Below are 18,141 nucleotides of genomic sequence, written 5' to 3'. Positions count from 1 at the left end.
CTCTCCACTGAGGGACCCGGGTTGCTTCAAATGCTTTCTCATTTTTAAAAAAGATCACCCTAAGTCTGTTTTCTTGTGTCTAGTATGGGAATAATAAACCAATGTTCAGATAGATGTTTTGAGAAATAAATGTCTAGTAAGAGTTTTTACTGTTTTAGGATGAGTCCCATTTATAACCACTTTTTAGGCTTTTCAGCATAAAAGGATGTTGGATATAACTCAAACAATGAACCAGGTCAGTTAAAGTGGCAGGATATAAATGCAACAAAAATCAGCTGCCTTCCTATATATGAACAATGAGTTAGAAAGGGAAAAAAATTAAGAAAATGATCCCATTTATAATCCTACCAAAATAAATGAAAGTTAAACACCTAGTGAGTAAACTTAACACACAGTGTGAAGGGCCAGTATAAAGAAAACTAAAAGACTCTATTAAAGGAAATAGAGAAATACACAAAAAATGGAGAGATATTTCTCGCTCATGGATTGGAGGTATCATTGTGGTCACAATGATCATACTACACAAAGCAGTACACAGAGGTAAAGCACTCACATGAAATTATCAATGGCACACCTTAAAAAATAAAACCTACATTACTGAAATTCATATGGAACCACAAAGACCCTGCATAGCAAAGCAACTCTTCCAAAAACAGAAATATGTCACTATTACAATACCAGACTTCAAACTATACTATCAAGCTATAATAAAAAAAACAATACTGGATAATTAAAATGGTATGGGGAGGATAACAGACAGAGAGACCAATGGGATAGAATCAAGACCAGAAACAAACCAGACTTACAGGAACAGTTAATCTACAAACTAGGTGCCAAGAACATACACCAGAGCAGGAAAGTCTCTTCAGTAAATGGCACTGGGAAAACTGGACACACACCAAAAGAATGAAACTAGATGACTTCATCTCAGAACTACAAAAATCAATTCAAAATGAATAAAAGACTTTGATGTAAGACCCAAAACAATAACACACTGAGTCCAGCTCAGGTGAACACGGTTGAGAGAGGAATCCGATTGAATCGAGGAATTTATAAAGAAATGACAGACATAAAATAGAGTTTAAGAGAAGTGGGATCCTGGGGACACCAGGCTTCTCATCCATGCTCAAGCGTCCCAAGTGCCTGGTGCAACTTGTTTTGATTGATGCAAGCAGCCCCTCCCTCAGGTGAGTTACTAGACAATGACCTATTCTCTGCGCATTTGGCTTTGCCCGGGCACACATTCACTGCCAAGGTTCTGTGCTATCAAATCATTCGGTTTCTTTTTCTAATCTAGTTTGTCCCCCAGACATAGCTTTGCAGACACAAGAAAGAATCCCAATCGGTACAGCCACAACCTTGATGTCTTCCTTGTCTCAGCACTACAGGCCTTGGGGTCTCCAACATCACACATAGAAGAAAACTTGAGAAATCACTCTACAAAATAAATTTCAGATGCATTTGTGGAATCCTCCCCAGCAGCAAGGGAAACAAAGGAGAACATAAATAATTGGGACTATATCAACCAAAATGCTTCTGTACAGGTCAAGAAAACAGCACTACAACACTAAGACAGCCTACTAAAGGGAGGATATATTTGCACAGCAAAATTCTGACAATTAAAGAACACAAACTACCTGGGGTGTTGAGACATCTGGTGGACAGAGAGAGGCTGTCAGGCCAAGCCCAGTGTGCCATTAGATTCTCTGATGTAACATCGAGTTATTTCCTAGAACCTGCCTAACTGGCATAGAGACCTGGTACCGGGTGAAAACATCCCTATTGTGTTGTGTGGGAGCAAATGGACATTAAGGACAGGAAAGTCAAGGAAAGTCGATTATCTCCAAAAGAATACTTTTCAGTACTGACACGAGTCCATCACAGGTCACCACAAGTCTTTCCTCTGGCTGCTAGAAGTGAAGGCGACCCTCACTTGGAATCCGTTGTGGCGCCTGCTCCTGGCTTACCGGGGCTGTCACGGACCCTGCTTTGGCAGTGACATATGGGCACAATTTAGAGGTTGCTCAGACAACCGTGGCTGGGGATGAGGAGGGTGACCGGTGAGGACGGGGACTCCCAGTGCCAGGAGTCAAGATTTGTGGGCAGCTGCTCTGTGCTGGATGTGGTGCGGCTTGTTAGCACTTCCCTGTGCTGCTAAGCAGGACACGAGCCTAATCTTTGGGAGTCCAAGAAGGTGCACGGGCTTCAGAGTCAATGTGACAAAATTCTTCACTCTTCGGACCTGCATATTTACCTGTTTAGGAACATAGCCATTCCCTTTGGAGTTTGAAACAGAAGGCTGTGTAGGGTAGGGTAAAAAGTATCAGGCTTTTCTGCCCTCCCACCTTTGGGACTGATGATGGATCTTCAGTCATGAATGCATGCCTGAGGGTGGGCACCACACCCTGGAGGGGGCTGTGGGCATATGTAGATGGACTTCACCTGGGCTGAGACTGGGCTTATAAGGGTAGCATCACGGGGACACCAGGAGAACAGAGCAAATGGAACAGCAGAGAGCGGAAGAGCAGAGACGAGATCAAGCGAGAAGCAGAGGCCACGAAAGAAAGCCAGTGAGCCCAGAAAGAGTGAAGGCTTGCTGGGGGCTGGGAGGCCTGCCAGCCTCCTGGGCCCCCAGCAACCCTGCCTGCCATGTACCTGGTAAGTCCCAATAGAAGCCTGTAAAAGCCACTGAGGGCTCTAGGACTCCTTTCCCCATCTGCTCGAATTGCAGAGATCCTGCACTGTACCCTTCCTGCCGCTATAGCCTCTACAATCACATAACAATAGAAACAAAAAAGAAATTCCTATCTACTTTTGCAAAAGTGCATTGAAAACAAGGAGTGTGGTTGCTAAGGTTTTACATAGAGGAGCTGGAACTCTGCTTTATGAGAGAGGAGTAGCACTATTGGACATAATGGGTAGACCTGTGCCCCCACCATATTTGTGCTTTGATGATCCAGGATGTCAAACTAGACAGGTTCCTCAGGCATGGACTTTTTGAAAATTGAACACAGAGTTAGAATAGGGTGCTGGGTCATTACAGCTCTAAAAGGTGTGTAAGTTCATTAAAAAGGTATAACAAAAACTGGATCCACTTGACATCAAATCTAGTCTCTTGGGATCAGAGAATCATTAAGAAACTTTCCTTTTATCCAGTGCAGTGCCCACAGGGAAATCATGAGCTCAGAGCTTGGAGCAGGAGAGTGAGGTGTGGCTAATGAGACCGCGTGGAGGGCGGTAAATATCCTGTCTCCCTCGGTCCCTCAGACTGTCCAACCCGGGAACGGAGAGGACATGATTTCTGTTTGTGGAGCTCGACCTCTGCCCAGGGATCAGCACTTGGCACCCTCCTGAGATCCTGTCTGTGACACAGCCCAGATCCATCCTCAAGCGTCAAGGAAGGACTCAGACGGCTACACGGAGAAGCCCCCCTCACAGCATCCACCCAGGTGAGTCTCAGAGTCCAGAAGGTAATTCGAAAGATCCAGAGAAAATGCAAACCGAGGGCCTCCCCTGGTGACGCAGCAGTTGAGCGCTAGGCTGTGGAGCTGCCCGCAGCCTCTGCAGTGCTGGTTCAATCCCCAGCTGCCAGTGAGGGTCCCACATGGCAAACAGACCTCTCCTGCTGTGCGCGCTGCTCAACTTAGCAGTGTATTTTGGTCCTTCTGCTGCTCTGCTCCCCGCTCTGGCTCTGGTGAATTCTCTCACCCTCCCGCGCTTTTGATTGTACCCAGTGCTTGTAAAAATAAAAAAAAAAAAAATAAATAAATCTTAAAAAAAAATGCAAACTGAGAAGTTCTGCCTCAGTTCATAGAGATCAAAAAAGGCCCAGGGACAAGAGGTTCCCTTGTTCTCTTGCTTGACTGACTCGTCACCTTATAATTAATTTACTTAATTTGTGACTCAAAACTGCCCACTGCTCTCAACAATACAGAGATGGTGCTGACAGTGAAGAGACAGGAAGGAAAATCTGTTTGGATGAGACTGAGGGGGGAGCGGGAGGCTTAAATGTTTCCACCAAAGTTAGGACAGAGCCAAGAAGTTCCGGAGTTGAGGCAGCAGGAAATCAAGTATTGAATGGGAAGGGGATGAAGGAAGTGCATGGGGTGTGTGAGCAGGTGAGCTGTTCTAGAAACATCCAGAGTAAGGGGGGCAGATTACCTTCCGGAGCAGCTGAGGAGAGGAACAGTGTGTCGTCCCCCCCACAAATCAGGTGCTCACGTAAGTGATACATCTCAGGTAATGTCAGTTGGGGGAGACTAAAGAGTTTTACTTGGCAACCTCTCTATTCCTGGCAAATCTGCATGGTTTTGCTTGTCAGAATTTTACCTTTTTAAATTAAAAATTGTGCTCATTCTTACAGTTTCATTACTTACTAGGGTTGAGATTTTATTCTAGTATGGGATTCAATGATTCAAACAGAATTGGAGTTTTTCAAGAGAAATGTTTTGCACTTAATTATCCCACACATGGATAGAGAGCTGGCAAAATGCTCAAGTTTTCAATTTTGTGTGGTCCTCAGTCAATCCTATTGTGTCCCACTATGCATTTTAAACATAGGTTGTTCTCTTGTATTCTGAGTAGTGACAACCTATAATACACAGTGTGTTCATATGTCACATCTGTTTTTCCTCATTTCTTCCTCTCTTCACTTTTGTGATTTGATCTGTTGTATTTTCATTGAGATTTAATTGACATGAAAGTGTGTAACTTGGAGAAAAACATGTTGATTTGATATATTTATACAATGCAACATGATTACCACTGAAGCACTAGCTAACACCACCGTTAATACACACAACTTATATTTATTTTTGTCACAAAACGATTAACACATGATGTCTTGACAACTTTGAAGGTTATACTAAATTACTGTTGAATATCGTCACAATGCAGTAGAACCAGAGCCTTATTCATTCAGCAGTTTCAAGGGTGTACCCTAAAACAACTTCTTCCAAATTCTCCAGCCCTGGTGCCTGTAACCAATTGAAGTCTGTTTTAGGACCATGCTCATAAGTGATATCCAGTATTTCTAGTTTTCTGACTTCTAACAAGGAGCACAACGTTTTTAGGTGCTTGTGTTGTCACAAAAGGCAGAGTGACCTTCTTTCCTTCATTAATATTATTTGATATTATACAGAATATATTATAACAACACAATGTATTATAACAACACACATCATATGTTTTACACAATCCATGATACTTATTATATAGACAATTAGAGGAATCATATATATAGAGTGAGAGGGCATATTTTATATCTATATACGTACACATTATTTATTCATCCACTGATGGTCACATAGGTTATTTCTAAATTTTGGCTCAATAAACAAAGGGTAGACAGACTAGTTGAAGTCCCTGATCATTTGGATGTTATGTTATGCTAGAGAGGGTTGAGCACAAGGAATAGCTCATGTGGGATATGATGGTCTAAGGAATAAACAACACGGAGGAAAGGCACAGACTGTTGTGGCACAAGCAGGGTTTTATGGAATATTGTCTGGGGAGGCCACTGCTTCTTGGAGAAGAAGCAAAACAAGGACCAGTTTATCTGTGTCAAAAGAATGATCAAATCCTAAAGCCCAGAAAAACAAAAGAATCAATCCACAAAAATGAAAAACTAGAGGAGGGACAATCTCACTCACTACTGTTTCATATGAGTGTGTGTGGTCACATAAGTGGGAACAGGCACAAAAACAACAAATGGATCAGGAGTCCACAGTAAACAGTACTACATGCGAATGGAGTGACATCGGGTCCGTCGGCCTGGGGGCCCTGGTGTCCAAGGAACTGTTATCGACCTGGCCTGGCCCTTTATTTGAGGCCTCCTCACATGGTCTCTCCCTCATTAGCAAGAACTGACCTTTCAAATACATCTCTCCTGTATGCAATGGATGCCAGATTCTTCTTATTGTGGCCTAAAGTCAGACCTGACTTTTACTCTGTGATGCAGCTCACCTACCCGCACACACATACAGAAATGCATGCACACTTACATGTGGACACACACTTGATAGAGCAGAACTGTATATCAGTGCCGCGGTGTATTTCAGACAATGCACATTTTCCTACGTGCTTTACAGATTCTACTCTACTTCACTCATGTACCAAGGTCTGATGTGAGTCTCAGGATATGAAAATTCCTCTTGTGTGTTCTCCACAAGTATTTTGGAATTTTCCTGTCTTTCTTCTCAACATGCCATAATTTTTTGTGACACCATATTCTTTATATAGCTCATGAAATATGTGTTCATCAACCGATTGCCAACTAAACTGAGTCAGGGTGGCGTGTCAGAATATAGTGAATACATTAATTTCTCACTTACTGTCATGGATAGATTCTTGGAAACTGCAACTTGAACTGAAATGATATATAGCAAAAGCAACTGTATTACAAATTAGTCAATATATGCAAGAATTTTAAATTTCCTATGGCAGATTTTTGGTCGCAGAAACATCACCAAACTTCTAAATAAAGACCCTGATGATTCTAATATTAAACAGTATTTGCACTCATTAATCTATTCATTTATCTCCCAATCAGCTTATTCCAGTCAGAGTTGAGGGTAACTGGAGCCTGCCAAGAAGCAGACGGTGCAAAGGAACTGACTCTGACAGGATGCTGTTCAGATGCAGGGCAGTGGGCCACACTTGCTGCGGGTGGGAGTGCAGCCTGGTCCAGCCCTTACAGAGAGCAGTGAGGACGTGTCTCACACAGTAAACATGGATCTGCCATTTGACCCAATAATTCAACTCCTAGGCATCTGTCCAAAAAATTAGAAAAAAACTAATTTGAAGAAAACTTGAATTCCCATGTTTACTGCAGCACTGTTTATCATAGAGGATACACCCTAACATATGAGTAGATCAAGAAGTTTTCATACATACAGGATGGAGTATTACTCAGCAATCAAAAAGGAAAATGTATGTCATTTGTGGCAACATGGCTAGGACTTGAAATCATAATGCTAGTTGAAATAAGTTAGCAGAAAATAAATATCAGAAAGATGATGTGACTAATATGTGGAATATAAAGTAACTAAATTAACAGATTAAGACAAGCTGAAAAACTAACCGTGGACAGCTGACTACAGAGCTGAATCATCAAGGAGAGAGGGCTAAGGGAAGGGAAAAGAGCAAAGAGGGAAGGAAGCACAATGGTCTGCAGTGGTGGAATATGGGTGAGTTGGTGGCAGTGTTCTATGGTAGCAACACTGGGAGGGGGAACCCCAAAATTATCTCAGTTATACATGAATAAATGAAGAAATAAATAAGGCTACAATAACCATGATTCTTTGCTTTTAGGTAGCCAGTGTCAGATAATGCAGAAGAAAACAGCAACTTTCTTTACAACAATTCTGGAGAGCTCATTCTTTGAAAAGTAAAACACTTCCTATTTCCTGTGTCCTTAGTGATTTGATTTCCAATTCTCAGCTCTGCCTCAGTGCACAGGAGAAAATGCTCTAATCTTGGATAAGAAAGTGTGTGTGTGGCTAAAGTAAGAGAAATAACCACTTATTACAGGTAAAGCGAAGCACAGGTTAGACATCTCTCCCAAGTTAAAGCTGCCTTCTGTAATCGAATATTCAGAATTTAAATGAAACGAAAGCTGAGGAAACAAATTATACTTTACAGAGGGATTAAATTATGGAAAACTGATACATGTACTACATAGAACCTACACTTAGGCACAGCACATGTAACACAATCCACACAAGGAAGATCAGCAAATGTACAATGTCCTGTGTAGGAACTTCCACAGCAGCATGATGCCGGGGCCTCTCATCTCACCCCCGACCTGGAGCGCCCCCTCCTGTCACACCCCTACTTCTGGGATCTGTAACTGTGCCAGCAACGCTCCTGCAGTGACATCTTTTTCTGGCTATTTCCCCAAACCCAAATGTTTTTCTCATGGATAAATTGTTGCCACAACATATGTCCTTCATATAAAAAATCCCATTGACTTGAGATTTTTTTGTTCCAAGTCTCCTAATTGGAAGTGATCACACAAGTTTCCTCTAGATTCCACCTCTTCGTTCAACTGCATTCTTTTACGTAACAATAATAATCACCATATGAAATATTAATTAGTGAGACTACACACACTTAGTAGAAAACTTGTTTGGGACTAGGATTTTTATTTTTATTTTTTTTAAAGACTTACTCACTATTTATGTATAGAACTGGGGCAAAGGCCAGAGGGGAAGGGGATGAGAGGACTCATTAGAGACAGAGTGGGGAGCAAGACAGGCAGATCTACTGACACACTGTGAAGGTGAGCGCTGGCAAAACAGGAGCGGTCTGCTGCACCATGTGGGTCAGCTCCTAGCTGGAGCTGAACTCAGGCTACTGAGGTGGTAGCCCTGATGCTTAACCCCGAGGCACCAAAGAGGCCCAAGGGCAAGGAATTTTCAAAGTCACTCTGGCTGCTTTTCTCCATGATTCCAGCAATAAGTGGATAATATAACTGGTCAACCATTTTGAAAGAAAATCTCAGGGCATTTTCAAGAAATGTTGACATGGGGAAACCTTTGCACTAAATGTCGGAATAGCTAATTCTCAGAATCAAGAGCAGGTGGGTCATTAGCCACCTTGAAAATTTCAGGGAAGCGGCATTAGCTCCAAAATATGAAATTTATTAGCTGAATGTATGTAAAATAAAATCACCCCATTTAGCTCATTCCGTGACTGCTCTGCTGTGGTTAAGTTTACATCACTTCTGTCTCCATCCCCCAGGCTCACCAGCGACCTGGCGCCAGGAAACCAAACCCACCCCACAGCGTTCACCCTCCTGGGGCTCTCAGGAGAGGCCTCGCTGCAGCCCCTCCTCTTCTGGGCATTCTTGGCCATGTACTTGGTCACGGTCACTGGGAATCTCCTCATCATCCTGGCCATCGTCACGGACCCCCACCTGCACACCCCCATGTACTTCTTCCTCGCCAACCTGTCCTTTGCCGACATCGGCTTCACCTCCACCACCATCCCCAAGATGCTGCTGAACATCCAGACGCAGAACAAAGCCATAACCTACGCGGGCTGTCTCAGCCAGGTGTTTTTCTACATATTCTTTGGAGGACTGGACACCTTCCTCCTGACAGCCATGGCCTACGACCGGTTTGTGGCCATCTGCCATCCCCTGCACTACACGGTCATCATGAACCCCCAGTTCTGTGGCCTCCTGCTTCTTGCATCCTGGGTGTTAAGTCTTCTGAATTCTCTATTACACAGCTTAATGGTTTTGCGACTGTCCTTCTGCTCACAGCTGCAAATCCCTCACTTCTTCTGTGACCTGGACCAGGTGATCCAGCTTGCCTGTTCTGACACCTTCCTCAATGAGCTGGTGATATATGTAGCAGCGGGGGTTGTGGGGATCATTCCTCTCAGTGGCATCCTTTTCTCCTACTCTAAGATTGTGTCCTCTGTTTTGAAAATCTCAGCGAGCGGCAGGTACAAAGCCTTCTCCACTTGTGGGTCTCACCTCTCCGTGGTCTCCCTGTTCTACGGGACGGCGCTCGGAGTGTACCTCAGCTCTGCTGCTACCCACGACTCCCGGGACAGTGCAAAAGCCACGGTGATGTACATGGTGGTCACCCCCATGCTGAACCCCTTCATCTACAGTCTCAGAAACAGGGACATAAAGCAGGCCCTGGTGAGGCTCTTCGGCTGCAGAGCAACCCCAGCGTGACAGGGGCCACGTCCTCAGATTGTCTGGTCGGGAGCAGCAGGGTCACAGTCAAAGGACTGAGTCATGATCCTGTCCTCAGCTAGTCAGAGATAATCTGTGGTTTCTCTTATGTACAGAGTTTGATATCAGTGTTTATTACATTATAAATGTTTCTGTATTGTCTTAATTATTTTTAACTGGACCGAGTAATAGTTTCAGTATTAAGAAAAACATAATTGCTGACTTTTTCTTTAAATTGTTAAAACAGGAAATTGGGTACTTCCAAAACAATAGACAGAAATGGAAGAAAAATATGCACAACTATCAGAAAAAGAAGCAGTTTATAGATTATGTGCAGAAAAATCTTGTCATATCACAGTGCCCAGGCATGTCCAGGGCTAATATTCACAGTCCCTACTTCTGTCCTTTCCTTCCTTTCTTTGGTGATTTGTTGTGGACCCATAATATTCCTGTTCATGGCATTTTGCTCAGAGCTTTGTGTTTCATTGTTTCTTTCCAGTAGAAGAACTCCTGTCAGCTTCTGTGTTCAGGCAGGCAGACTTGACAGTCATAAACTCCACTGGTTTCTCTGTCTGGGGAAACTTTTATTCACATTCATATCTGACCAATTCTGCAGGATAGAGTATTCTGGGTGGGAATCCTTGTGTTCAGGATTATGAGCACTTCCTTCCTCTCCTCTCCTGGGGAGTGATGGGGGAAATTGGAGGAAAGCCTAATTTGGATGCCTTTGCAAATTTCCTTTCTTTCAGGCTTCCTTTGCTTTGGTATCTTTTTTCTGATTTTTTTATACTTTACCAATGGGGTACCAGGGTGTAGGTCATTTTCACTTTGAAATTTGGGTGTTACGACGACTTCCTGGACATTCACTCTTCTATCATTCTCTAGGTTTGGAAAATTCTCAGCTATGAATTTTTGACAAGCATCACTCCTCCCTTCTCCTTCATCTTCTGGGTTATCCACGATCCTCATCTTTCCACTTTCAGCTGCGTCTGACATTTTTTGAAGCATTTCCTTATTTTTCCCTCTATCTATGTCTTACTTGTCTCTGATTTCCTAATTGGGTGATTTATACATTTAGATCCTCCATTTCTGAAGTTATTTTGTTTGCAATTTTTATTCTATATAAAACACTTTCTAAATTTGTGTTCATTTACAGTCAGAGATGCCCTGTGTTCTCTTAATATTTTCCATCTCTTTGGTGAAGACTCTCGGGTTCTTTATCTTTTTTCCAAGGTCTCGCAGCTGCCTGTCAGGTGCTCTGAGTCACTTCCCATAACTCACGGGTGTATTTAATGTTGTTGCTCCACATCACTGAGACTCCTCTGCTTCTCTCTCCGGTATTTATCAGCCAGAACTTCTGTTCTGCTACTTTTTTTTGTTTCTTGTGCTAAGATGTTCCTTGGTTTCTAAGTATGTCACCTCATTTCCAGGTGTACAGCTGGGGTGCTGTGGGTTAGTTTGATTGTGACTCTTCTGGTTTACCTTGGGGTGAGGTGGGCGGTGGGGAGTCTGGGACTTAAGTGTTGTTTCAGTTTGTTGAGAAGTGAACTCTGTCACCTCCACCTCCTCCCCTCTCTCTCCACAGCAGCTCCAATTGGTCTTCAGTTGTCGTAACTTCTCTTCCCATCTCCCTATAGTTGTTCCTGCCACGGATTGAGTCTCCTGGTGACTGGAGCTGGGTCTAGTCCACAGGGTTCCATCTCTGGACTCAGCTGGCCTGGATATGAAGGGGTCACCTACGTGGGCTTCATGCCCATTCACCACTGTGGCCACAGGCAATGACCACAGGCAATGACCACACCACACCACCAGCCCTGCTGTCCACTGAGGGCCCTGGGGTGCAAATGCTTCAAGTCTGCTTGACACATTGCAAAGAAGTGCTCTGTTCTCTGCCCCACTGTCCTTTGCTCTGCTCTGGGATCCATTGTGAAGCCATTTGGATTCCCCTGAAAACTCTGATCTCCCCACTCTGGTAGCGGGTGGAGATATCCTTTCCTGTGCTGGTCACTGAGCTCACAGGGTCCCCAGGCTGTAAGAGGAAACACTTATGTAATGTTGATGGAAGGGAAACTCTGCATCTGTTATTGAAGCAGTATGAAAATCCCTCAATTATTGAAGAATAAGTGCCCTATGATCCAATTGTCTCATTCTGAGTATTTACTGGAAAATACACACAAAAACACTTATTCAAAGGGGTGTGTGCCACCCATGCTCACTGCAATGATATTTACACTGGCCAAGATGTAGAAACAATCCAAGTGATCGACAAATGGACAGAAAGATGCGGTATATGTAGATAATGGAATATTATTTGGGTATTAGAAAAGATGAAATTACACCTTTTGCAGCTACAGAGCGATAACAACAGAATTATCCTACTGAAATAAATCAATCCCAGACAGTCAAATACCATGTGATTTCCGCATATGTGAGAAAGAAAACAAAGGGATCATGTCCATAAAACAAAATATACTTTTGGACTATATAAGAACAATTAGTGTTTCACAGGAAGATGGTGGAATGGAGGGATTTAAATCAGACACCGAGGACAATGGTATAACGAAAGATAAAGTAAAACATTTAGTACTGAACTTTATGTTGCATATACATATGTTGATAAATAATCATGCATGCCTGAAATTTATATAACATTATAATGCAAGGTTACTTCAATTAAAAAAATTAAAAGGTGAACTCAAAGGAAATGAAAATAATTTAATGAGAGTCTCTTTAATAAATAGCTTTGTATTAAAATTAACTTAGATTTCAAAATGAATATTGAAGATATTTTGCATTATAAAATAAAATGTAAAATTATTGAGTATTAGAGGAGCCACACAAAATTAGGCATCCATACTGCATGGGTCCCTTTATACATAATACACAAAAGATTCCACAAGCTTCAATTGCTTTCTTACATTATTTTTATTATTTTTTTAAAGATTTGTTTATTTATACAAGAACTGGGGTACAAGCCAGATGTGCAGGACGGTGAGAGGATCCACCAGAGACAGAGCAGGGAGAAGCACAGACAGATCGACTGAGATACACTGCTGAGGGGAGCAGTGGGTGAGACAGGAGAGATCTGCTGGCCAGGAGCGAACCTGCACTGCAGAGGCTGCGGACAGCTTCACAGCGCTGCGCAAAACCACCTGTGCCGCCATGGAGGTCGCCTGATATTATTTTTAAAAATGATCCTCCTAAGTCTGTTTTCTTGGTTCTCATAGTGCGTGAATAATAAACCAGGAATCAGATGGATGTTTTGAGATATAAATGCCTAGAAAGAGATTTGATTATTTTGAGGATGAGTTCCATTTATGTTCAGTTTTTAGGGTTTTTTGGCGTACATGGATGTTGGATCTAAGTGAAACAATAAACCAGTCAAAGTGGCAGGATATAAACAAAAACAAAATCAGCTGCCTTCCTATATATATAAACAATGAGTAAGAAGAGGAAAAAAATTAAGAAATTGTGCCCTTTACAATCACACCAAAATAAATAAAAGTTCAATACTATGGCCTCTCTGTTGGTGCAAGGGTTAAGACGCAACCTATGAAGCAATTTGCAACCATTCAGCACAGGTCCGATGCTCGGCCGGCTAGGGAGCTACCCACATGGTGCAGCAGACCTCTCCTGTCTCACCTGCTGCTCCCCTCAGCAGTGTATTTCGTCAGTCTGCCAGTTCTGTTCCCCACTCTGTCTCTGGTGAATCCTCTCACCCCCCCACACCTCTGGCCTGTACCCCAGCTCTTGTATGCATAAATAATTTTTTTTAAAAGTTAAATACCTAGTTAGTAAAGTTAACAAAGGTTATGAAGGGCCTGTATAAAGAAAACTATAAGACACTGTTAAAAGAAATAGACAAAATACACAAAGAAATGGAAAGTTATTTCTTGCAAATGGACTGGAAGAATCAATGTGGTCACAGTGAACATCCTACACAAGCAGTACACAGAGTTAACGCACTCACATGAAATTATCAATGGCACACTTTAAAAACTAAAACACACATTACTGAAATTCATATGGAACCACCAAAAACCCCGGATAGCAAAGCAACTCTGGCCAAAAAAAAAAAAAAAAAAGGAAAAATTATTACAATACCAGACTTCAAACAATACTATAAAGGTATAGTAATACTGAATAATTAAAATTGTACGGGAACAATAACAGACACAGAGAACAATGGGACCCAATCAAGATCAGAAACAAACCAACTTACAGGAACAGTTACTCTACAAAATAGGAGCCAGGAACATACCTGGGAGCAAGGAGCCTCTTCAGTAAATGGCATTTGGAAAACGGGACACTCATGCAAATGAATGAAACTACATGACTCTATCTCAAAACATACACACAAAAAAAACAATTCAAAATGAATAAAAGTCTTCAATGTAAGACGCCAAACCATAACCCATAGAAGAAAAAAAGGCAAATCGCTGTACAATAAACATTTCAGATGTGTTTGTGGAATCATCTCCAGCATCAAGGGAAACCAAGGAGAATATAAATAATTGGGACTGTATCAACCAAAATGCTTCTGTGCAGTACAAGAAAACATCACTACAGCAATAAGACAGTGTACTTAAAGGGAGGATATATTTGCACAGCATAATTCTGACAAAGACAGAGAACCTGGGGTGTTGATGTCCTTCCTGTCCTGTTCCACACCCACAGAGACGTGCCAAGCTCAAGTGAGGTGCCCAGCTGGTGAGGAGACATCTGGTGGATGGAGAGAGGCTGTTAGGCCAAGCCCCGTGTGCCATTAGATTGTCTGATGTAACAAGTTATTTCCTAGAACGTGCCTAACTGGCATAGAGACCTGGTACGTGGTGTGAAAACATCCCTATTGAGTTGTGTAGCAACAAAGTGGACATTAGGACAGAAAAATTAAGTAAAATCTATTGTTTTCCAAAGAAGACTTTTCAGTACTGAGATGAGCAGTCACAGGTCACTATAAGCCCTTCCTGTGGCTGCAAGAAAAGCAACGGGAGACCCTCACTTGGTGACTGTTGTCATGCCTGCTCCTGCTCACCGGGGGCTGTCACAGGCCATGCTTTGGTAGTGAAATATGGACAAGATTCAGAGGTTGCTCAGACAACTCCTGCTTGATGACATGTTGACCTGTGAGGACAGTGACGCCCAATGTCAGGAGTGGACTTTTGTGGGCAGCTGTCCCGTGCTGGCAGCAGGAGGTGTGTTAGCACTTCCCTGTGCTGCTAAGCAGGACACCTGCCTAATCTTTGAGGGGCTGAGGAAACATACAGGCTTCAGAGTGAGTGTGGCAGTTACAAATATCTTCACTCTTTGGCCCTGCACATTTAGCTGGTTAGGAACACAGTCGTTTCCTTCTGGCATTTCAAACATAAGGCTGCTGCAGTCACATCACAGTAAAAACAAAGAAGAAATTCCTATTTGCTTTTGCAAAAGTGCCATGAAAACAAGGAGCGTGGCTGCTAAAGTTTTATATAGAGGGCTCGGTTCTCTGCTTTAGGAGAGAGGAATAACACTACTGGGCATATGGGGAAGGGGTCTGTGCCCCCAACACATTTGTGCTTTGATGATTCCAGATATTATGTCAAGGCGGTTCCTCAGGCAAAGACATTTAGAAAATTGAACACTGCGTGAGAATAGGGTGCTGGGTGTTTTATAGCTCTGGAAGGTGCGGGAGTTCACGAAAAAGGAGTAACTAAAACTGGATGCACTTGACATCTAATCTAGTCTCTCAGGATCAGACAATCATTAAGAAACTTTCCTTTGTCCCGTCCAGTCCACAGGGAAATCATGAAGAGACAGTAAGGAAAATCTGTCATGAGCTCAGAGCTTGGAGCAGGAGAGTGAGGTGTGGCTAATGAGACCGCGTGGAGGGCGGTAAATATCCTGTCTCCCTCGGTCCCTCAGACTGTCCAACCCGGGACCGGAGAGGACATGATTCCTGTCTGTGGAGCCCGACCTCTGCCCAGGGACCAGCCCTTGGCGCCCTCCTGAGATCCTGTCTGTGACACAGCCCAGATCCATCCTCAAGTGTTCAGGAGGGACTCAGACGCTCCATGGAGAAGCCCCCCTCACACCCCCGACCCAGGTGAGTCTCAGAGCCCAGCAGGCACTTGGGACAGATCCAGGGAAAACGCAAACTGAGAAGTTCTGCCTCAGGTCACAGAGATCAAGCCAGGCCCAGGGACAAGAGGTTCCCTTGTTCTCTTGCTTGACTGACTCTTCAATTCATAATTAAATTTACTTAATTTGTGACTCAAAACTGTGCACTGCTCTCAACAATACAGAGATGGTGCTGACAGTGAAGAGACAGGAAGGAAAATCTGTTTGGTTAACACTGAAGGGGGAGTGGGAGGCATAAATGGTTCCAGCATAGTTAGGACCCAGCCAAGAAGGTCTGGAGTTGAGGCAGCAGGAAGCATGTATTAAATGCAGAGGGGAGGAAGAGAAGTGATGGGGTGTACGAGCAGGTGATCTGTGTTAGATCCAGACCAACGGGGGCAGATGACCTTCCACAGCACTTGGTGAGACGAACAGTGTGTAAGTCCTTCCCTCATATTAGGTGCTCACGTAAGTAAAACTTTGTATTTAATATCAGTTGGGGATCTAAAGAGTTTAACTTTATCACCATTCCATGACTGGCAAATCCGCAAAGTTTTGCTTGTTAACATTTTACTTTTTTCAATTATAAGCTGACTGCGCTCATTCTGGCAGTTTATTTACTTACTGTGGCTTGAGTTTTCATTCTGGTTTGTAATTCAAATATACACACAAAATTGGAGTTTTTAAAAATAAATGCTTTGCACTTAAATCTTCCATATATGGACAGCTAGTTGGGCAAAATGTTTGAGAGTTTTCAATTTTGTGTGGGCCTCAGTCCGTCTTATTGTGTCCCACTATGTATTTTAATCATAGCCAGGTTTTTTCCCATTCTTAGTAGTAATAAGCTATTATACAAATTGTGTTCATATGTCACATGTTTTTCCTCATTACTGTGTCTCCTCGCTTTTGTGATTTGATCTGTTGTTTTTTCATTGAGATTTAATTGATATGAAACTGTAAGTTGGCAAAAAACATGTTGATTTGATATTTACATATTGCAATAGGATGACCACTGTAACACTGGCTAACACCTCCGTTAATAGACACAATTAATATTTATTTTTGTCACAAAACGATTAAGAAATAATCTCTGACAACTTTGCAGGTTACAATAAAGTACTGTTGACTGCGCCATAAGCAGTAGATTTCCAGACCGGATTCATCCAGCAGCTTCAACTGTGTGTCCTGAAATAACTTCTTCCAAATCCCCCCAACCCCATCCACGTAACCATTTAAGTCTGTTTCAGCACCGCACACACAAGTGACATCCAGTGTTTGTAGTTCTGGACTCCATCACGGAGCAGAATCTTCTTAGGCGTTTGTGTAGCGGCAAAAGTCAGGGTGTCCCTCTTTCTCTTGACTGGATATTATCTGACATTTTATCATACAGACTTTGTCCTTCAACACCACAGTATCCTGGGTGTGTATTACACATTTTATGTTTTACATAATCCATGAATATTTATTATGGACAATTAAGAGCAAACGTAGACATATATTGTGCATCTTATTTTATATCTGTATATGCACACACTGTTGATTCATCCACTCAGGGACTTGTAGCTTATTTCTAAATTTTGCTCTGTAAACAAGGGGTGCGGACAGCTTTTCCATGTCCTCTGCACATGTATGAACACATCATGGGGGAATCTATCTTTGCTATGTGGAGGCATCCCAGTTATTTTCAACTATGGCAGATGCGGTTTATTAACCCACTGACAGCCCCACTCCCAGTGCTCCCTGGGTCATGCCAGTGCTCCTTGGTCATCTCCCTGGGAGCTCTGTCAGCAGCTGTGAGGTGACAGCTCCTGCTTGGATTTACACTTCCCTGGTGAGTGATCCTGAGCACCCCCTCATGTGCTTGCTGCCCATCTAGGTGTCTCCTCTGGAAAACACCTATTAGGCACTCTCTGGTATTTGCATAGGCAATGACTTCCTTTTGACATGAAAAGCAGGAAGCCACATGTGGTGCTACATAAACTGAAAAGCTTCTGCATACAAGAGAGACAAAGGGACGCTGGGCAGCCAATTTGTTCATAAAAACAGCCCCCACCTTCCCTCTCCTGGATCACATTCTTCTGTATCAAAGGACAAATGATATTTTGCTCAAGCATATTGGAATCCATTTTTATTTATCTAGAGAGAAATGAGAGCTTTAGATCTGCATTTTTCAGTGCTTTGGAATAAGTGTCATTTCCTATTTTCATTTTCAAGTCTTTGCCAGTTTACTTTTTAGAGAACCAGTGGATGTGATTAAGTTCTTGTTATGACTATTCTTCCAAAGTCTTAGATTCGTGCTCCATTGTGCTTAATGCACTCATGTTGATCCTGGTGCATGTGACGAGGCTTTATTT

General features: G+C 42.8%; 1 protein-coding gene across 1 annotated transcript; it reads left to right on the top strand.

The window, feature by feature from the left end:
• Window positions 1-1,165: 1,165 nt before the first annotated feature.
• On the top strand, window positions 1,166-9,727 carry LOC119240297 (olfactory receptor 7A17-like). Its single transcript, XM_054692921.1, has 3 exons — window positions 1,166-1,187; window positions 3,374-3,449; window positions 8,743-9,727. Exons 1-3 carry the CDS (start codon window positions 1,166-1,168, stop codon window positions 9,689-9,691), a joined length of 1,047 nt encoding a protein of 348 aa, XP_054548896.1. The 3' UTR covers window positions 9,692-9,727.
• Window positions 9,728-18,141: the final 8,414 nt, after the last annotated feature.

This window comes from Talpa occidentalis, unplaced genomic scaffold, assembly GCF_014898055.3.
Source record: "Talpa occidentalis isolate TD23 unplaced genomic scaffold, MPIMG_talOcc4v2.1 talOcc4.12, whole genome shotgun sequence".
NCBI classification, from domain to species: domain Eukaryota; kingdom Metazoa; phylum Chordata; class Mammalia; order Eulipotyphla; family Talpidae; genus Talpa; species Talpa occidentalis.
This window is presented reverse-complemented; position numbering and strand designations above follow the sequence as displayed.

Bases quoted from the DNA above. Each gene is read 5' to 3' on its own strand.
- LOC119240297 (XM_054692921.1), top strand. From the start codon at position 1,166: ATGCAAGCAGCCCCTCCCTCAG. The intron at 1,188-3,373 runs GTGAGTTACTAG...TCTGTGACACAG, and splicing joins GCAAGCAGCCCCTCCCTCAG to CCCAGATCCATCCTCAAGCG. The intron at 3,450-8,742 runs GTGAGTCTCAGA...TCCATCCCCCAG, and splicing joins CCCTCACAGCATCCACCCAG to GCTCACCAGCGACCTGGCGC.